The sequence below is a fragment of the Tachypleus tridentatus genome, unplaced genomic scaffold, assembly GCF_004210375.1.
Source record: "Tachypleus tridentatus isolate NWPU-2018 unplaced genomic scaffold, ASM421037v1 Hic_cluster_2, whole genome shotgun sequence".
NCBI classification, from domain to species: Eukaryota; Metazoa; Arthropoda; class Merostomata; order Xiphosura; family Limulidae; genus Tachypleus; species Tachypleus tridentatus.
The window spans coordinates 47796911-47820362 of NW_027467782.1; the positions used below are offsets into that span (position 1 = coordinate 47796911).

At 34.2% G+C, this 23452-nt stretch overlaps 1 protein-coding gene and 1 long non-coding RNA gene across 3 annotated transcripts in view; one reads left to right on the forward strand and one right to left on the reverse strand.

The window, feature by feature from the left end:
- The first annotated feature begins 535 nt into the window (after positions 1-535).
- On the forward strand, positions 536-4882 carry LOC143242964 (uncharacterized). Its single transcript, XR_013023498.1, has 4 exons — positions 536-576; positions 976-1063; positions 2822-2866; positions 4122-4882. It is a non-coding gene; the product is annotated as an uncharacterized LOC143242964 (long non-coding RNA).
- A 1882-nt stretch (positions 4883-6764) lies between these two features.
- The window catches only part of LOC143242738 (macrophage mannose receptor 1-like), a 66726-nt gene continuing 50038 nt past the window's right edge, over positions 6765-23452 (reverse strand). Inside the window, exons 23-30 of one of the 2 annotated variants that reach the window (XM_076486213.1) lie at positions 21982-22081; positions 21088-21332; positions 20262-20436; positions 17841-17990; positions 15958-16065; positions 15206-15373; positions 8188-8220; positions 6765-7264 (exon numbers count right to left, since the gene is read on the reverse strand). In XM_076486213.1, the coding sequence (XP_076342328.1) occupies positions 7038-7264; positions 8188-8220; positions 15206-15373; positions 15958-16065; positions 17841-17990; positions 20262-20436; positions 21088-21332; positions 21982-22081 (1206 nt within the window). In that variant the 3' untranslated portion in view covers positions 6765-7037. The remainder of the gene's footprint in view (positions 7265-8187; positions 8221-15205; positions 15374-15957; positions 16066-17840; positions 17991-20261; positions 20437-21087; positions 21333-21981; positions 22082-23452) is intronic. The other variant, XM_076486214.1, reaches the window with a different exon arrangement.

Consider the following 23452-nt stretch of genomic DNA (forward strand, 5'->3'; position numbering starts at 1 on the left):
AACACACACAGCCAGATAAAATTATCTAAAATATTTGTTGTTTGTGCTAGGTGTCTGTTCAGATAACCCGTGTGGGAAGAACGGGCAATGTGTTCCTACAAATTCGGATAAGTTCTATTGCAAGTAAGTAACAGAGACTTCTTTAAACAAGAATCAGAAAAAACGTCGTTCTTGATTAAGTCAGTCCAACGGTTAAAACGGACTTTTTCAACATTAACGCAACCTGAACTTCTACACTAAATAAACTAATTTTTTCAAATTAACTTTATTCCTATACATTTTATTATACATACAAACTATGCTATTTAAACGTATAATAAAGTTAAAAATATATTATTTAATCGATATGCGCGTATGTAACCACCACTTTGCTTTGTTTATTTCTTCAACATATCAAGAAATATGTCACGATATTTGTTATTTTCATAATAATTTTGTAATTATTATTTAGCTTTGTAGTTTCGTTTTTGTACTAAAGACGATGCAGTTTGGTATCTTATGCATGATATCTCTTTGTTAGGTGTGACAAGGGCTACGCAGGATTTCGCTGTACTGAAAGGGATACTTTTCTGTCAGGTATGTAAACCACTTATTAAAGCGTAACACGGTTTTAGTAAATCGTAGTTTAATACACTTATTAACTATTTGGTGCCCGAGGCTCAGAGGTAAGGTTGAGGGTTTATAACTCTGAAATCCTCATTTCGACATATTTGGTGGACAGAGAGAGCACAGATAGCTTAATGTATAGATTTGAGTTGATCAACAAAAACGAAACATTGGCTTGATGTATAGCCGAACCAGGACACCATACTAATTCTCAAATTATTTACTTTTACATTACAATCTCACAAATATATAACATTATTTCCTATGTAAATGATTCATTTGTTTTACTATCTATTTTTCTGTAAGATGTTCGTTATAACTGGCTGAAACTTATAACCTGAAACGTGAGGTTTCTTTTTCTCGTTGTAGCTGCTATGAAAAATACAGTAGTAGTTGGAGCTGTCCTTGGAAGTGCGCTTTTGTTGTTGATTATTGGCACAACGCTTGTAATTTACAGGTAGGTCAAGCGACAGACATGGTATAATGTAGATAACTGGTCTATCAAAAATCTGGTAAACTTCTACGTTTTCCTGGTTTTCACCCCTAACAGTGTGATGTTTCATTCAAACTTATCATAATGAATATTTTATAAGCTTAACTGTTTTAAATTAGTGATTTAAATGTATTATACTTACTTCATTCCGCTACTTTCTATCCTACCAAACGTTTGTTTGTTTGTGTTGGGTGTTTCGACTATCATCATTATCACCAGATTACTCCAACATAATATTTGATATCACTATATCACTCAAAGATCATATCTTCACATTACTTCAAGAAAATATCTGAGATAACCACATCACTTTAGGATAATATCTGAGATAACCACATCACTTTAGGATAATATCTGAGATAACCACATCACTTTAGGATAATATCTGAGATAACCACGTATCTTCAAGATAGTACTTGACATCACCACGTATCTTCAAGATATATCACAACATCACTCCAATGTCATGATATCGCCAAGTCACTTCAAGATACATCACAACATCACTCTAATGTCATGATATCGCCAAGTCACTTCAAGATACATCACAACATCACTCCAATGTCATGATATCGCCAAATCACTTCAAGATATATCACAACATCACTCCAATGTCATGATATCGCCAAATCACTTCAAGATATACCACAACATCACTCCAATGTCATGATATCGCCAAGTTACTTCAAGATATCGTTCTACACCACAAAAACTAATGTACTGTTTTATATCATCATAACGCTCCAAGGTATGGTGTGATATGACCATAACACTCCAAGTTATCCAAATATGAATTATTTATGTATGTTTAAATCTTATTTTAATTACTTTTTAACGAAATCAGTTCACTATGAAATTAATAAAATAATTAAGAAAACTTTAATTTGAACATGTGAGATATTTTGTGTCATTACAACACACACATAAGGCTATTAAAGATTTAGCTACGAATCGTTGAAAATAAGCAGAATTACGAACATACAAATATATTATTTTATATATTTTGTTTATCCTGAAAATACGTGCACGGTTTATTACCTAAATACACACAAGTGCGCACATCATTTCAACGGATATGAATGTACTTTTGTAAACATTTTGTACAAAGCTGTCAAAGTTTTTAAAAACTAATTCGCCGAATAATTTTATAAGTTTGTTTAGTGATGTTATTAAATATCGTAAACTTTAAACCTAACTAAACTAAAGCAAAAAGTACAAAAGTTAGAATATTAATTTATCGCTTTATTGAACATAGGTCGAACTTAGGCCTAACATTATTAAGGTTTTTCTTAGAAAAGAGGACTTGAGATTTCGGTGTTTGCGATATTAATTATCTTATTCTAAAAATCCTGTAGTTAAAGGATTAATAACTTGATCTCGGATATTTTGTGGATCTTTTATCATGTAAACTCGTCTACAATATGAATAAAAAAATGAAAGCAATATCTCCAAGCAAAATGCTTTCCGTTTTCAAGACTTATTTGATTTCACCATTTACGATTATTTTAGAAACAACTACGTTTCTAAAAGGTGGTTATTTCATTGGTATTTCAGCGAAATAGGGTTATGAAAATACAGATACATTATCAACTTGAACATTGCAGAAGGTACGTTTTCCACACAGCCGTGTGGTAAAATGGGCTTCTAATGGACTTGTCTGTACTTGAATTACTTGTTATGTCTGTATAACTAATCAAATTCTATTTTATTTATGTTCCCCAGGTTAAAAAGAAGGAAGCGAATTAGCGGCAAACGAAATGAAATAAGGTGAGTAAGCTTTGAGACATAACATTAAACACGTACCAAAACATGAAATTAGTAATCTAAACTTCGTGTTTGCTGTTTCTGATCATAATTCCACAGATTTATTATTTTAACTAACAAAATTGATTTATTCTCTCAAAATATAAGATATTTCACGTACAGAAATTTCTGAAAGTGTATATATATTTTTTTTAAAGAGAAATAAATGATAAATATAGGCGGTGGAACTAGGACACAACAGTAGCACGTGCCCCCATGAAAGACGTTATAACTAAATATCGTAGAATTCGCTAAATAAGTTTAATATAATGTTTTATTATTAATTATTTTGTTTTAATGCAATACTGGTATTTTTTCGTTTCAAAACGAACTGAGTGAGCACAAAAGTATAAGACCCGTGTAGTGCTCTTTTAAATAAAAAAAAATGGAGATTTGTACATAATTATCAAGAAAAGTTTTAATTTTGAATTCAGAGGTCACAATAAGCGTACAAAAGAAATTTCTCGTCACCCTAAAACTCAGTTCTTCCACCGACTATATTTAGTAAGTAAATTGTCAGTTTGTTTTAAAGTTATTTTTTCTGACATCAAAAGAGTTTTCTAACGTTTTAAAAGAAACATAAATGAGGTGGAAAGATACGTTTATATTCGTTACAAAACTAGTTTTGAATATAACAGTTTTATTCCTCATCACGTTTCCATAACTACATTACACATTACAAAGTCTTTTGTATAAATTCAGAGAAAAAATATAGTCTTACGATTGGTTGTTTAACATCCAATAATAAATAAATAATAGAGGTTTAATAAAGGTTTATTATAAGTTTTAGTAGAAAGACAGCCAATGTGATAAATAAATGTGGTTTTATCACACAGACAGGTTGATTGTGATTTAAATCTCACGGAAGAGTTTATCGCAGACAAACGATTGATAAGCAGATGTGGTTGTTTTACCACACAGACAAGTTTATCACAGGCAGACAGGCTGGTAGCCACACAGGTCTTAATTATTTAACACAGTTAAGCGCACTAATTGTAATAAAATCACAAAGTATCGTAAAACTTACATATTGATACAATATTGAATAATTGTGTTTATAAGAAATGTAAACAATGTTTTGTAGAGAATGTTTGTATCTTAAGGCTAATGGTGGGAAAAAACTTGTTCCTTAGTTACTGCGTGTTTATAATCTAATTGTTTATCGGATGTTTTGTTATTTCAAAAATATTTACAGGTAAAACTTTAAAAATATTAACAGGTAAAACTTTATTCTCGGAACAAGAAGGAAAACAACAGGTACTTGGTGTAACATGAAGATGATAATGAAGATATTTTCTAGTGCCATCTTCATTCTGTTTGATCCTGATTAGGAAAAATTCATGTTTTTAAAATGCTGTTGTAGGATAGGGTCTCGTATAATAAAGATAAGACGTACACTTTTTTTTCATGTGTCATTCCATTGTTCATAAAATGTTAAGATAATATTTTTGTCCTATTTCATTCTTACTATTTTCTTTATTTCTCTATTTGTCCTACTGTGTCAGCTGCAAGTCCAAAAATTAGGTTTTGATACCCGCAGTGAGCGAAGCACTGATAATATATCGCGTAGCTTCCTGCTTAACAACAACAAAATTTCTGTTTAATCATACGTAAACACTTGCTTACCTACGATAATAGGTAGAAATTACAATTTATTGAAGACGAAGATATAGAAACGGACTGATACTTGTGATTGTATGAAATTAACACGTCTAGACTTGTATTTATATTGATCAATGTAATATACTGTACTTTCCATGAAATATTATCTGATTACTTAAAATCTTTAATATATGATGTCGTTGTGTATGCACCAGATATAATTTTATGATCATTAGTGCTAGTTTTATGTTCTTGAATATTTACATGCAATAAAACGTTTTTTATTATTATAATTTTCACTGATATTTAGTTTTAACAATCAGTTGGTAACAATGTAAAATAAACATCGCTATAATAAAATCAATTTATTCTGTGCAACACGTTATTACTAATTTAATTAGTTAAATGAACATGTTTTATTTGCTAAATGTGTATTTATATTGTTCTTAACTGTATTTAACCTGTTGACTGCCAAGTATATCGGCTGCTACAATACAATTCTAATGCTTCTTCATTTTGTAACTTTTTTCGTGACGCCATCTTGGATCGAAAGTGAAACAATTTGTAAGTAAGTTAAATGCGTGTAGGGTACTGACCAGTAGCGTTGAAGTTAGGTATTATTGAGAACGAATTAACTCGTCCGTGGCATTGTGTTACCCATCGGCTTGGACGAGTTATCTCGTCTGTGGCACTGAACAGGTTAAAGACACACTGGTCACTTGTATTAGCATAAAGTTGAAGAGATTTTCTTATTTACTAACAAATTCCAGGAATGTGTACACACATGTGCACGAATGTGCACATAAAATACTGAAAAAAATCTGCGAATTTTGAATTCTTTACATCTGAAGACACTACGGTGTTGAAGATATTCCCTGGATAATCTGTAGTTACTATTCGTTTTAAATATATCAGTTGTCCTCGTCTGTAGTTTTAATGTTCCTTCCCTTTCTTTAGAGAAAGCCACTTAAATCTACGTGCAAGCATGCGTACAGAAATCACTAGACATGTATTAACAGTTTAGAGTACAGAGACATTATAACACGTGTCAGTATGCGTACAGAAATCACTAGACATGTATTAACAGTTTAGAGTACAGAGACATTATAACACCTGTCAGTATGCGTACAGAAATCACTGAAACAGGTGCCAGTGTGGTATGTAGATTACATCCCCGTCGCACCAAACATGCTCGCCCTTTCAGCCATCGGGGTGTCATAAGGTTACGGTCAGTCCCACTATTCGTTGGTAAAAGAGTAGCCCAAGAGTTGGCGGTGGGTGGTGATGACTATCCACCTTCTCTCTAGTCTTACACTGCTAAATTAGGGACAGGTAGCACAAATAGCCCTCGTGTAGCTTTGGGCGAAATTCAAAAACAAACAAAGCATCATTCATTTGACTGATGTGTGCGCCACCAGGCGTGTGATTTCAAAATCACTCTTTAAGCATCATAACGAATTCTGATTTCACTTCAGTTTCGACCGTACTTTTCTAACGTAATTATGGTCAGCTTTCTATCGTGCAATTTCATTGAAGTATCCATGTTTCCAGTGATAAAAAACATTATAATATTTTATATCCTGCTAAGATTCTTACAATTTGAGTGTTTGATCATTGTGGTTTATTCAGATGAGAATCATTTGTCAATATCTGCATATATATCTGTCTATAATAAGTGATTTACTGAACATTACGGTAAAAACAAACTTATTTAATGGGACATAATCCCAAATTTCAACAAGTTTATTTTTGCAATTGTAGAGTTCGTCACGTGAATAATCCTACAAATAGTGTTGTTGTAATAAATAAATAATAGTTGGTTAAATATTATTGTTCAAAAGATTTTAAGCAGTACAGTTTGAAGGTTGGCGTTTGTATCCAACTTATATTGTTGAAGATTTCAGAGTAAAGAAGTTATTTTAACATGAGTATATTTGAAACATTAGTGCGATGCTGAAACAGTACCAATTATTCAATAAAACAAGTTCCTAAACATAAACTCCGCATACGATTGTTCTTCTTAGGATTTATTGTTAGGAATTTGTGGTGAACACAAATGAGAAGCCGACAACATTCCAGTACTTAACTCTAATATACTGAGGTCTCACACACCTTATAAAAGGTTGTGCAACAAGTGTATTAGAGGTGTACTATTGCAAATACAATAATACGTCTAAAAAAATCGTAACTTTGAGATGCGATGTAAAAAATACAGGTGTAAGAAAACATTACTATTTAAAAGAAATATATAAATGTACGTCACAATTCTGTTTATTTCACCAATAAAGATAAAATCAATACAAGACCAATGATAGAAATGTCTACTTTGCAAATATGTAATAAAATCTAAAGTATATATATCTGAGAATATAATTAGGCAACACATTGGTATTATACGTTCATACATACATATATATATATATATATGAATGTATAATACTATATCTTTTACGCCAACATTACATCAAATCAGTATAAAACCAATAACTAGTAGGCAGAAACACTAAACACATAATTTATAATTATACAAAAGCTATGAAGGAGCTTGGGACGTTACAGGAGAAGAGGACACGTCCGGATATGAAAGTGTGTCAGATCCTGATGTATACATGATATTGTTGAAAGACAGTGGCAACTTTGTTGATGAGGTAATCTTTCTCAGCCGGTAGAAACAGAGAGATGTGATAACTCCCAGTAATATAATGATACAAAGACAAATAACCACCACTGCCCACGACGCAAGTATCCTAGGACTGTGTTCTAGAATAGACAGTAAGAAGGTGTAATCACCTGGTTACGTCTTGACAAAATAAATGAGACATACACAAAACACAGTCAGTTATCTAGTATTGTTTTAAAAGAAAGGTGCATAACATAACAGATAAGTCTTTATACAAGTATATCAAAAATAACATTTCTTTGTTATTTATCAATTGTTTATTCTTCAGAAAATTTATGTGTAAAACTTTTATTCTGGAAGAACTTTATCCTAACATTTAGGAACGTCTTCAAAACTTTAAAAAATTAAGTTGTTTTTTAAATTCTTCCTTCTTAAAGGAATTTTTCAACATTCTGTTTTCTTAAAAGTTTTTTTGTTTTAAAACTTCGGTTCTTATTCACAAGAGAGAAAGTTCTGAAAACTTACAGAATCAAATAGTTCACACAAGTTTTTCAAGAGGTTTTATTTGTTTATGGATTAAGTGAAACTTTGGTGAGGTTTGGTTAAGTAAAACATTACAAGGTACTTTGGTTAAGTAAAACATTACAAGGTACTTTGATTGAGTAAAACATTACAAGGTACTTTGGTTAAGTAAAACATTACAAGGTACTTTGGTTAAGTAAAACATTACAAGGTACTTTGGTTAAGTAAAACATTACAAGGTACTTTGGTTAAGTAAAACATTACAAGGTACTTTGGTTAAGTAAAACATTACAAGGTACTTTGGTTAAGTAAAACATTACAAGGTACTTTGGTTAAGTAAAACATTACAAGGTACTTTGATTAAGTAAAACATTACAAGGTACTTTGATTAAGTAAAACATTACATTTATCCTAATCACAATAATTTGATAACTTAATTACATTAATAGATCGACTTCTGATCAAGTGTTAATGGTAGTAAAGATTAATTATTGTCACGTGATGAAATAAATCTGTTATTTCTTGCTAATGGTTCACTTACCTTGTTTTACTTTCTCTTGTTTGTCTGAGTTCACTAGAATTAGAAAATGATGCAGTGTTACTGAAATGAAGAATACTTATGGAGAGTAAGCACGATTATAATTAGTTACGACTCATAGTAGGACTAATGTCTGTAACTCAGGTACACATATCTTATTATACTTATGTAACTACAGCTGTAATGTCTGTAACTCAGGTACACATCTTAATATACTTATGTAACTACTGCTGTAATGTCTGTAACTCAGGTACACATATCTTATTATACTTATGTAACTACTGCTGTAATGTCTGTAACTCAGGTACACATATCTTATTACACTTATGTAACTACTGCTGTAATGTCTGTAACTCAGATACACATCTTAATATACTTATGTAACTACTGCTGTAATGTCTGTAACTCAGATACACATCTTAATATACTTATGTAACTATTGCTGTAATGTCTGTAACTCAGGTACACATATCTTATTACACTTATGTAACTACTGCTGTAATGTCTGTAACTCAGATACACATCTTAATATGCTTATGTAACTACTGCTGTAATGTCTGTAACTCGGATGCACATCTTAATATGCTTATGTAACTATTGCTGTAATGTCTGTAACTCAGGTTTGCATATCTTATTACACTTATGTAACTACTGCTGTGATGTCTGTAACTCGGATACACATCTTAATATGCTTATGTAACTATTGCTGTAATGTCTGTAACTCAGGTGCACATATCTTATTACGCTTATGTAACTACTGCTGTAATGTCTGTAACTCAGATACACATCTTAATATATGCTTATGTAACTATTGCTGTAATGTCTGTAACTCAGGTTTGCATATCTTATTATTCTTATGTAACTATTGCTGTAATGTCTGTAACTCAGATACACATATCTTATTATACTTATGTAACTACTGCTGTAATGTCTGTAACTCAGGTACATATCTTATTATACTTATGTAACTACTGCTGTAATGTCTGTAACTCAGGTACACATATCTTATTATGCTTATGTAACTACTGCTGTATGATGTCTGTAACTCAGGTTGCATATCTTATTATGCTTATGTAACTACTGCTGTAATGTCTGTAACTCAGGTTTTGCATCTTATTATGTTTATGTAACTACTGCTGTAATGTCTGTAACTCAGGTTGCACATATCTTATTATACTTATGTAACTACTGCTGTAATGTCTGTAACTCAGGTGCATATCTTATTATGCTTATGTAACTACTGCTGTAATGTCTGTAACTCAGGTTGCACATCTTATTATGCTTATGTAACTACTGCTGTAATGTCTGTAACTCAGGTACATATCTTATTATACTTATGTAACTACTGCTGTAATGTCTGTAACTCAGGTACACATATCTTATTATACTTATGTAACTACTGCTGTAATGTCTGTAACTCAGGTACACATCTTATTATACTTATGTAACTACTGCTGTAATGTCTGTAACTCAGGTACACATCTTATTATACTTATGTAACTACTGCTGTAATGTCTGTAACTCAGGTACACATCTTATTATACTTATGTAACTACTGCTGTAATGTCTGTAACTCAGGTACACATCTTATTATACTTATGTAACTACTGCTGTAATGTCTGTAACTCAGGTACACATATCTTATTATACTTATGTAATTACTGCTGTAATGTCTGTAACTCAGGTACACATATCTTATCATTAATTATACTTATGTAACTATTGTTGTAATGTCTGTAACTCAGGTACACATATCTTATTATACTTATGTAACTACTGCTGTAATGTCTGTAACTCAGGTACACATCTTATTATACTTATGTAACTACTGCTGTAATGTCTGTAACTCAGGTACACATATCTTATTATACTTATGTAACTACTGCTGTAATGTCTGTAACTCAGGTACACATATCTTATTATACTTATGTAACTACTGCTGTAATGTCTGTAACTCAGGTACACATCTTATTATACTTATGTAACTACTGCTGTAATGTCTGTAACTCAGGTACACATATCTTATCATTAATTATTCTCCCTATAATAGGCAGGGTGTTCTTAGTTCGTTGTATAGTTTTGATTCCTGTAATAGGCAGGGTGTACTTAGTTCATTGTGTAGTTTTGATCCCTGTAATAGGCAGGGTGTTCTTAGTTCATTGTATAGTTTTGATTCCTGTAATAGGCAGGGTGTTCTTAGTTCATTGTATAGTTTTGATCCCTGTAATAGGCAGGGTGTTCTTAGTTCATTGTATAGTTTTGATCCCTGTAATAGGCAGGGTGTTCTTAGTTCATTGTATAGTTTTGATCCCTGTAATAGGCAGGGTGTTCTTAGTTCATTGTATAGTTTTGATCCCTGTAATAGGCAGGGTGTTCTTAGTTCATTGTATAGTTTTGATCCCTGTAATAGGCAGGGTGTTCTTAGTTCATTGTATAGTTTTGATCCCTGTAATAGGCAGGGTGTTCTTAGTTCATTGTATAGTTTTGATTCCTGTAATAGGCAGGGTGTTCTTAGTTCATTGTGTAGTTTTGATTCCTGTAATAGGCAGGGTGTACTTAGTTCATTGTGTAGCTTTGATCCCTGTAATACGCAGGGTGTACTTAGTTCATTGTGTAGCTTTGGGCAAAATGATGTATTCTTTGTTTCTTGTCAAACCCTTTTAATGGTAAACTTAAAATTGAGGCAGAGCTTAAATAACCTGTTATGTAAGTTTGGGTTCAAATAAACAGTTTCTTGAAAACAATTAATAGCTTTATTATATAAGTAAGGATTACTTTAGTAGAGTTACCTTAACCAGGTTGTTATTCTACTTCTAATAATTACTCATATTTTAGGATTAACAGTAACAATACGAACCGTGTCGTCATATTTTAGGATTAACAGTAACAATACGAACCGTGTCGTCATATTTTAGGATTAACAGTAACAATACGAACCGTGTCGTCATATTTTAGGATTAACAGTAACAATACGAACCGTCTCGTCATATTTTAGGATTAACAGTAACAATACGAACTGTCTCGTCATATTTTAGGATTAACAGTAACAATACGAACTGTCTCGTCATATTTCAGGATTAACAGCAACAATACGAACTGTCTCGTCATATTTTAAAATTAACAGTAACAATACGAACTGTCTCGTAATATTTTAAAATTAACAGTAACAATACGAACTGTCTCGTAATATTTTAGGATTAACAGTAACAATACGAACTGTCTCGTCATATTTCAGGATTAACAGTAACAATACGAACTGTCTCGTCATATTTTAAGATTAACAGTAACAATACGAACCGTCTCGTCATATTTTAAGATTAACAGTAACAATACGAACCGTCTCGTCATATTTTAAGATTAACAGTAACAATACGAACCGTCTCGTCATATTTTAGGATTAACAGTAACAATACGAACTGTCTCTTCGACTTCTGTATTTTACGTGTGTTTGTTTTTGTTATTTAGATTATTTCTATGATTCCTTATTAGTTGTCCTATTAATAATTATGTTGAGTTAGATCTTTGTAACTTCCAGGAGTTGACCCTATAATATCTATGGCATTATAGAATCATTTTGAGCCTTCACTAGCTGTTCCTACAACATTTATCAGGTTTTAGATCTTCTGAACTTTCAATAATTCACCTTAATTTTGAACTGTCCAGCAGAAACATAAAAACCGATTAACCACACCTGTCGTGTAAAACTACTCTTAAACAACTATTATCCAGGACGTGTAGCTACTGTTTCTTAGTATCGATGACGTGTAGCTACTGTTTCTTAGTATCGATGACGTGTAGCTACTGTTAGATAGTATCGATGACGTGTAACAACTGTTAGATAGTATCGATGACGTGTAACAACTGTTAGATAGTATACAGAACGTGTAACAACTGTGTCTTAGTATACAGAACGTGTAACAACTGTGTGTTAGTATACAGAACGTGTAACAACTGTGTGTTAGTATACAGAACGTGTAACTACTGTGTGTTAGTATACAGAACGTGTAACTACTGTGTGTTAGTATACAGAACGTGTAACTACTGTGTGTTAGTATACAGAACGTGTAACTACTGTGTGTTAGTATACAGAACGTGTAACTACTGTGTGTTAGTATACAGAACGTGTAACTACTGTGTGTTAGTATCCTGACGTGTAACTACTGTGTGTTAGTATCCTGACGTGTAACTACTGTGTGTTAGTATACAGGACGTGTAACTACTGTGTGTTAGTATACAGGACGTGTAACTACTGTGTGTTAGTATACAGGACGTGTAACTACTGTGTGTTAGTATACAGGACGTGTAACTACTGTGTGTTAGTATACAGGACGTGTAACTACTGTGTGTTAGTATCCATGACGTGTAACTACTGTGTGTTAGTATACAGGACATGTAACTACTGTGTGTTAGTATCCTGTAACTATTGTTTCACTACACACAAATCTTCTGTCGTTTTTCTATGTTTATCGAAGTTCATGATTAACTACCCATCACTTTGCTTTGTTAAGCACAAAGTTGCACGACGGACTATGTCTGCTTTGTTAAGCACAAAGTTGCACGACGGACTATGTCTGCTTTGTTAAGCACAAAGTTGCACGACAGACTATGTCTGCTTTGTTAAGCACAAAGTTTCACGACGGACTATGTCTGCTTTGTTAAGCACAAAGTTTCACGACGGACTATGTCTGCTTTGTTAAGCACAAAGTTTCACGACGGACTATGTCTGCTTTGTTAAGCACAAAGTTGCACGACGGACTATGTCTGCTTTGTTAAGCACAAAGTTGCACGACGGACTATATCTGCTATGTTAAGCACATGGACTATGTCCCTCTAATTCCCGTGTTATTTAGTTATCGTGATGCTATAGGGAGAAAGTACATCTTAGGAAAGTGTTTGAACTTTTAAAATAACTCTATTGTGTTTAGGTCTCACTTGGACTGACTATTAAGGTGTTGGACGCACAGTCAGAGGTTTGACTCCCGTTACTGAATATCTCGTCGTTTCAGCCACGGAGGCGTTATAATTTGACGATGAATCCCACTGTTTGTTTGTAAGAAAAGTAGTCGAAGAATTGGCGGTGGATAGTGTTGACCAGCTGGCTTTCCTCCAGTCTTACACTACTAAATTAGAGACGACGGGCGCAGATAGCCCTCGTCTGGCTTCACGCGAAATGTTAGGCAAATCAAAGCAAACTGATATTTATCGTGGTTTCAGAAATTTTGGTCTGAAGAAAGAAAAACACCTGTCTTGTTTGTAACCCAGTGTTACAGCTGTCAAAGACACGGACACGTTTGCAGCGTCCAAATCTCTACCTCGACATATGCAGTGTAGAGGTGACCACCACAACTCATAGTGCCCAAAACGGCCCAGAAACCCAAATGTCGTAACTGCCAGCAGCGATACACCGCTAATTATAAAGGGTGCCCTAAATATAAGATCAAAACTAGAACATACAATATACGACATATAATATACAATGTTACCAATAAATCAAAACGAGAACATACAATATACCCAATAAATCAAAACGTACTGAAATAGACGCCTCACCTAGAAATTAATTGTATGGAAAACAGAAAACCATCGCAATTACGTATACCACTAACACCCAACACACCCATGCAAAATACACAGGGGCGGCACGATTACAGACAAAAGACATTAATTGTTTCTTTGTTTTTTGAATTTCGCGCAAAACTACGTAAGGGCTATCTACGCTAGCCGTCCCTAATTTAGCAGTGTAAGACTAGAGGGAAAGCAGCTAGTCATAACCACCCACCGCCAATTCTTGGGCTAACCTTTTACCAACGAATAGTGGGATTGACCGTAACGTGATAACGCCCCCACGGATGAAAGGGCGAGTATGTTTGGTGCGATGGGGATTCGAACCCGCAATCCTCAGATTACGAGTTGAATGTCTTAATCCACGTGGCCATGCCGGGCTCAGACTCTAATACCAACAAAACAAACCAGAAACAACCTACAAGTTCTTGTGTATAATAAAACAAACAAACAAACATGCGTTAAACCGAAACAAGTCTCATCTTTGAAGCAATTGAAAGTACATTATTATAATTAATACAACAGTTCAAACGGCTTCAAATGTTTAACAGAAATGGTTAAAGAACTCCTCAAAGCTGTCACTCCACACACGTCATACGTATATTCTTGACCCCAGATAACATACAATTAACAAAATATCTGACACTTAGTAAGTAACGACGTGGTCACAAAATGACATTCAAGAACAGAGGAAGATATTAAATTTGTAACTGACGCCCATGGGCTACAAAGACCTAAAGCCCCATGCAAAAAACGAGAGATGTGTACGTACGTAACGCTAGAAAACCACAAAATAAACATTCGTCACTTTGAAGTTTTACTAACACACATAACTAAAACAAGTCTGTCTGTTACTTTAAAATTTTGTTTTGAGTTACCACAAATAAATAGTATTTTATTTATAATGCACGATCTAAATTTGGGCATGATTGGCGTGGTTTGCTCGGCTTTATTAAAAAATCGTGGGGGTCTTAAGTATACTGTAAGAGTGACAGTCAGATCCCACTACTAGGTAATATAAGAGTAGCCTAAGAGTTGGCGGTGGGTGTTGCTCACTTTTTTCTAATTGCCTCCCGTTTGATGAGTGGTAAGGACGGGTTCATTTCACCTCAGTGGACAGTTAGCCCTGAAACCCGCACCAATACATCTATCATTTTAAACGTTTAGACGACCATACTTAGATAAACCTTGAATAGCTTTGTGAAAAACAAAGATTTCATGATATGAAACTTTGCACTTCAGTTATCTGTCAGTTCAATAACGTTATCCAAATCAATCTATTCGATCTCGCAGCAATAACAGTGACACAAGAATGACGTGACTGTAGACAGTGGAAGAGTTAGAAATTATAAATGAATTCGTATTCAAACACTGTGGAACAAATTCTGACTTCATATGTCAACTGTCTTATGTAAATATGTAATAGCAATGCGCTTCAAGTGAAACGGAAAACACTGACCTTTCTTCACCATACATATATGACCATGGTTGTTTGTACACTTCGATGTCTGCCAGGTCATGTCCTGTGTTCGCAGCAGAACACAGTGGTCAGTAGCAAGAGCTTTCGGTTCCCCCTCACCCCAGTTGGTATAATCCACAGGACTATAATCCATCCATCGAAAGCCACCTAGAAACCAGAAAAATAAATCACTGTTGTAACAAGTGAAGTGTAAGTTATTAAATATTTCTATATTTTTTGTTCAGTAACAGAGACACAAAATCCCTGCAGACCAAGCGATTGATAAATGAAACGTGAAAATAGGCGTTACTACATTCACGGTAAGTCTATTCACACCGTTACTACGTTCACGGCAACTCTATTCACACCGCTACGACGTTCACGGCAACTCTATTCACACCGCTACGACGTTCACGGCAACTCTATTCACACCGCTACGACGTTCACGGCAACTCTATTCACACCGCTACGACGTTCACGGCAACTCTATTCACACCGCTACGACGTTCACGGCAACTCTATTCACACCGCTACGACGTTCACGGTAACTCTATTCACACCGTTACTACGTTCACGGTAACTCTATTCACACCGTTACTACGTTCACGGTAACACTACTCCCATCGTTACTACCTTCATATCATCACGTTCAGACAATTATCCTTTATATAAGTCTTATCGTGTTACAACCATTACTACTTTATCTACAGCTATTGTTATTTTCCAGTCATTACTACCTATTCCACACTCACCTTGGGATCCTTGAACAAGACCAGTCCACAGGTCCATTTTTGTTGAAGATAAATAAGGTTGAATAATCTTTAGTTCATGTTCTGAATGAAAACTTACAAGTGTGGAATCTAAGGAAAACAGATATAAAGTATTATATTGTTTGTTATGTGGATAATGCACAATATTGTTACACAAGCATAACGTTGTTTGTTACGTGGATAATGTACAATATTATCACACAGGCATAACGTTGTTTGTTACGTGGATAACGTACAATATTGTCACACAAGCATAACGTTGTTTGTTACGTGGATAACGTACAATATTGTCACACAAGCATAACGTTGTTTGTTACGTGGATAACGTACAATATTGTCACACAAGCATAACGTTGTTTGTTACGTGGATAACGTACAATATTGTCACACAAGCATAACGTTGTTTGTTACGTGGATAACGTACAATATTGTCACACAAGCATAACGTTGTTTGTTACGTGGATAATGTACAATATTGTCACACAAGCATAACGTTGTTTGTTACGTGGATAATGAACAATATTGTTACACAAGCATAACGTTGTTTGTTACGTGGATAATGCACAATATTGTCACACAAGCATAACGTTCTTTGTTACGTGGATAATGCACAATATTGTCACACAAGCATAACGTTCTTTGTTACGTGGATAATGCACAATATTGTCACACAAGCATAACGTTGTTTGTTGCGTGAATAATGCACAATATTATCACACAGGCATAACGTTGTTTGTTACGTGGATAACGTACAATATTGTCACACAAGCATAACGTTGTTTGTTGCGTAAATAATACACAATATTATCACACAGGCATAACGTTGTTTGTTACGTGGATAACGCACAATATTATCACACAGGCATAACGTTGTTTGTTACGTGGATAACGTACAATATTGTCACACAAGCATAACGTTGTTTGTTACGTGGATAACGTACAATATTGTCACACAAGCATAACGTTGTTTGTTACGTGGATAATGCACAATATTGTCACACAAGCATAACGTTCTTTGTTACGTGGATAATGTACAATATTGTCACACAAGCATAACGTTCTTTGTTGCGTGGGTAATGTACAATATTGTTACACAAGCATAACGTTGTTTGTTGCGTGGATAATGTACAATATTGTTACACAAGCATAACGTTGTTTGTTGCGTGGGTAATGTACAATATTGTTACACAAGCATAACGTTGTTTGTTGCGTGGGTAATGTACAATATTGTTACACAAGCATAACGTTGTTTGTTGCGTGGGTAATGTACAATATTGTTACACAAGCATAACGTTGTTTGTTACGTGGATAATGTACAATATTGTCATACAGGCATAACGTTGTTTGTTGCGTGGATAATGTACAATATTGTTACACAAGCATAACGTTGTTTGTTACGTGGATAATGTACAATATTGTTACACAAGCATAACGTTCTTTGTTACGTGGGTAATGTACAATATTGTTACACAAGCACAACGTTCTTTGTTACGTGGGTAATGTACAATATTGTTACACAAGCATAACGTTGTTTGTTACGTGGGTAATGTACAATATTGTTACACAAGCATAACGTTGTTTGTTGCGTGGGTAATGTACAATATTGTTACACAAGCATAACGTTCTTTGTTACGTGGGTAATGTACAATATTGTTACACAAGCATAACGTTCTTTGTTACGTGGGTAATGTACAATATTGTTACACAAGCATAACGTTCTTTGTTACACGGATAAAGTATAATATTGTTACATAATAAAGAACAAATGTAGCACTATAGAACCACCACAATATTTTCTCTTAAAAAACTGGAACAATTGAATATTGATATTTAAACTGCGGTTTAAAGCGACATCTGTGACTCACTTTGAACAAGACATGTTCTTGAGGCTTCGCCCCACTGTTTCATGTATTTATTGTCTATATAATAACAGTAGTGTCCTTCTACGTCCAGCCATTCAGTAAAGTTGTTCGGACATTTTACCTCCATCGGCTCAAGGACGATCGGCGGGTCATCTGGAAAAATTGGAACTATTAGGAATGAAACGATATGAACAAAATCTTGTCTGGAAACCGGTTTGAAAGGAAAGTGAGCACCAATAAGATTGTTTGTGTGTTTATAATGTACTATATTAAGGTTTTAATAAGTAAGTAAAATAATTTCTCTTTTGAAAAACATATTTAGTGGATGAAAATTTGGTTTAAAAAACTAATTGTGAAGCTACAAGGCTATGATTTACAGCACTTACCTCCAGATGGCAGCAGGGGTTAGAAAAGCGACGCTTGAAAGAAACGAAACTGTAATGTATTAATTATATCTACCGTTGTGGCGGGTAAGAAGTGAAACTTTTCAACATTACATTAAAACAACTTCGAATATGCAAATAAGCGAGTCACATAATAACCACACCCGATATAAAATTGCGGTAGAACAGATTGTATCAGAACTACATTTTAACGTATTGATATGGTGATGCCACAGAAAATCAGTCGGTTTTCTAACTACCATTTCTGGCACAAAATATTCCCATGATGGGATCATAAAAATATGTCCAGAATGGAGATTTAGAACTTCAAGCAAAGGTATATTCTTTATACTTAGTAGCACTGGGAAAACAAACAATATGAATTAATTTGGGGCACCTGGATTATTCCTAAAGATATCTACAACAACTCTTACAACAAATGATAGCATCACGTGAAAGATAAAAGTTGTTCTCATGCCCCAAGTAGCAGAACACAGTACAACTAAGAACTACCTCCATCTGACAAAGCGACATAAATGCAGAAGTTGTATCTGTGACATCGTTTGAACGATCACATAACTCAAGCAGATGGAAAATGAAATGGATACTCATGCTGTTCGTTACAGATATACATTGGACATTCAAATGAGCACTGAAGAATTATCACCTTGTACTTCAGATGGATTATGGGAAGTATGCACGAAAGAGTCGTATGGCTTCGCAATGGATCATTTTCAAGATGCGCTGCTGTCAGGTAGAATATGACGGGACATAGCGATATGGACTATAACACTAATATTCAAAACAGTTTTAATATAACGTCCCCAACCTAAGTGCCACACACATTTATTCAACCAAATGATTATTTAATCTGTTCAGATCAGTAATATAACTCTAAATAATTGAATTTATTTCTGCTCAATATCTGATAGCGTTGGTGCACGTGGAGCTCGGGTGTTTCCACTCCCGAAATTATATATAAAATATATAATTATATTATATATTATATTCACAATATGTATTTAAATAACAACTGCTATTCAGACTGCTGTTACATTAAAACCTGTTTCTGGATTTACAACGTTAAATACAGGGGTTCGATTCCCCTCGATGGACACAGCAGATAGCCCGTTATGACTTTGCTGTAGGAAAATAATACATAATGTATTAAAACAGTGTGTACACCAGTTCCTTACAAACTGTAAACGTAAATAAGTTTGGTCAAATTGTAACACAATTACATAACTTGCAGAAATAAACTTTTACTTGTGTTAACTTTACAAACAATCCATCTTACCTGTGTTAACTTTACAAACAATCCATCTTACCTGTGTTCACTTTACAAACAATCCCTCTTACCTGTGTTCACTTTACAAACAATCCCTCTTACCTGTGTTCACTTTACAAACAATCTATCTTACCTGTGTTCACTTTACAAACAATCTATCTTACCTGTGTTCACTTTACAAACAATCTATCTTACCTGTGTTCACTTTACAAACAATCTATCTTACCTGTGTTCACTTTACAAACAATCCCTCTTACCTGTGTTCACTTTACAAACAATCCCTCTTACCTGTGTTCACTTTACAAACAATCCCTCTTACCTGTGTTCACTTTACAAACAATCCCTCTTACCTGTGTTCACTTTACAAACAATCCCTCTTACCTGTGTTCACTTCACAAACAATCCCTCTTACCTGTGTTCACTTCACAAACAATCCCTCTTACCTGTGTTCACTTCACAAACAATCCCTCTTACCTGTGTTCACTTTACAAACAATCTTTCTTACCTGTGTTAACTTTACAAACAATCTTTCTTACCTGTGTTAACTTCACAAACAATCTTTCTTACCTGTGTTAACTTTACAAACAATCTTTCTTACCTGTGTTAACTTTACAAACAATCTTTCTTACCTGTGTTCACTTTACAAACAATCCCTCTTACCTGTGTTAACTTTACAAACAATCTTTCTTACCTGTGTTAACTTTACAAACAATCTTTCTTACCTGTGTTAACTTTACAAACAATCTTTCTTACCTGTGTTAACTTTACAAACAAATGGCAACTTCTCCTCACAAGTCGTTACATTCCAAAATCCGTTCTCAAGAAACAATACACACATCAACTGGGAACTTGATGTCTCTGGCTGACCTTGGCCCCAGTTGGTAAAATACACCGGCCATTGGTCGGTCCAACGGAATCGATTTTCATCCTATGGTATTACATTATATTAAATGATTTTCATCCTGTGGTATTACATTACATCAAACGATTTTCATCCTGTGGTATTACATTATATCAAACGATTTACATCCTGTTGTATTACATTACATCCTGTTGTATTACATTACATCAAACGATTTTCATCCTGTTGTATTACATTACATCCTGTTGTATTACGTTACATCAAACGATTTTCATCCTGTTGTATTACATTACATCCTGTTGTATTACGTTACATCAAACGATTTTCATCCTGTTGTATTACATTACATCAAATGATTTTCATCCTGTTGTATTACATTACATCAAATGATTTTCATCCTGTTGTATTACATTACATCAAATGATTTTCATCCTGTTGTATTACATTACATCAAATGATTTTCATCCTGTTGTATTACATTACATCCTGTGGTATTACATTACATCAAACGATTTTCATCCTGTGGTATTACATTATAACAATCCCTTGTTGCTCTAATTATTTATATTATTATTTAAAATTCATATTCCTCAGAGAGTCAACTGATAACATAAGTTACTAGTCATACAAATAATCAAAAGTATTTAAACATCACAGGTTTTATGCGTTAAAAATGAGAGTTATAGAGGGACAGTGGTATTATAGTTCGAAACTTACTGTTTTGGATACAAAGCCAATCCATGCGTTACTAGAGGTTTTCTTCAGAAACAAGTGTAGAAAGGCTTGCTCGTAGGGACTCATTACTGACGCCAGGTGGCCTCTTTCCTTTTGACACTCATGTTCAGCGTCTCTCCATGTATTCGTACCATTGTACACTCGGTAACAACCTTGGCCATAGGACACGTAGTTCGATAGTGAGCCCTTGCAATATTCATTCACCTTCTGCTCTGGAAGGTTCACGTCTGATCAGAGAAAAGTCTGAGTGACAATCTAGTCAGATTGGTCAGATTTTATTTATATCTTACATTCGGAAATATTCAACCATCTCTTCATAAGAACAGTTTTTAAGATTCTGTGAGTCCCTGTGTAAAACTCAACGAAATATAGAAGTCCAAACACTGGACACTGGTTCTCACCTTTACACTGTTGACAAACATAACCTTGGTTCACAGAACAAACACTGGTTCTCACCTTTACACTGTTGACAAACATAACCTTGGTTCACAGAACAAACACTGGTTCTCACCTTTACACTGCTGACAAACATAACCTTGGTTCACAGAACAAACAGTGGACACTGGTTCTCACCTGTACACTGTTGACAAACATAACCTTGGTTCACAGAACAAACACTGGTTCTCACCTTTACACTGTTGACAAACATAACCTTGGTTCACAGAACAAACACTGGACACTGGTTCTCACCTGTACACTGTTGACAAACATAACCTTGGTTCACAGAACAAACACTGGACACTGGTTCTCCCGTTTACACAGTGGACAAACATAACCTTGGTTCACAGAACAAACACTGGACATTGGTTCTCCCCTTTACACTGTTGACAAACATAACCTTGGTTCTCAGAACAAACACTGGACACTGGTTCTCACCTTTATACTGTTGACAAACATAACCTTGGTTCTCAGAACAAGAACTGTCGATCCATTTACCAGCTTTTACAGCTGCTGCTATCATTGTAACACATCGTTTCTGAAAAGTAATATACACTATATTATAAACACTAGTATATACACTAACAATTAAGTTTCTCTAGTTAATATTCAAAGCCTAATTTTTCCTTATATAAATGTCAGATATACATGTTAAAAATTCATTAAAACCAGCATATCTTCAGTTCTTTTTGTTGTATATTATTTTGTTAATATTTGGTTGTCTTGGGTAAACTGTTTCTTGATTGGTTTACCGGCTCTACCTAAACTGTTTTGTGATTGGTTTACCGACTCTACCTAAACTGTTTCTTGATTGGTTAACTGGTTGTGTGTATTTAAATAGTTAAGAGATGTAGAACGTACAGATGTTTTAATGTTTATTTTCTTAAACAACTCTTGCAGTTCTATTCGTATTTTCACCGATACCAACTCTTACATTCTTAGGCCTATTTTTACAATATTAACCAATGTCTGAATATTTAATTATTTATCTGAAACTTGCGATTGTAAAAAATTAGAAAATTTGAAGGGAAGTGCCGTTTTCTCATGATGGTAAAAATTCCAAACTCCCACAGCAGCGCTCTAGAGTGTAGGTATGGATGGGACGATGTTAGAGATGAACAAACTTTTAAACAGGAAATACCAATCAGCGAGTGTGTAGAATCGCTTGTATCTCGAAGATACGTATACGCCATCTTTCGGTGGATCATACAGCTACTCTATTAGTGTTCGTATAAGTAATGATGTTTTCAAAATAAATTAATAATATACTGAAACACTTTTATAACAAAAAAAAACCGAGCAGTTTTCTAGAATATTCGACTTTACTTTCAACAATAAAAACATTCCCTCCTCTCTTCCCCAAACAAACAAAACAATAAAACATTCCCTCCCTCTCTTCCCCAAACAAACAAAAAACAATAAAACATTCCTCCCTCTCTTCCCCAAACAAACAAAAACAATAAAACATTCCCTCCCCTCTCTTCCCCAAACAAACAAAACAATAAAACATTCCCTCCCCTCTCTTCCCCAAACAAACAAAATCAATAAAACATTCCTCCCCTCTTCCCCAAACAAACAAAATCAATAAAACATTCCCTCCCTCTCTTCCCCAAACAAACAAAATCAATAAAACATTCCCTCCCTCTCTTCCCCAAACAAACAAAATCAATAAAACATTCCCTCCTCTCTCTTCCCCAAACAAACAAAATCAATAAAACATTCCCTCCTCTCTTCCCCAAACAAACAAAATCAATAAAACATTCCTCCCCTCTCTCCCCAAACAAACAAAATCAATAAAACATTCCCCTCCTCTCTTCCCCAAACAAACAAAATCAATAAAACATTCCTCCCCTCTCTTCCCCAAACAAACAAAATCAATAAAACATTCCCCTCCTCTCTTCCCCAAACA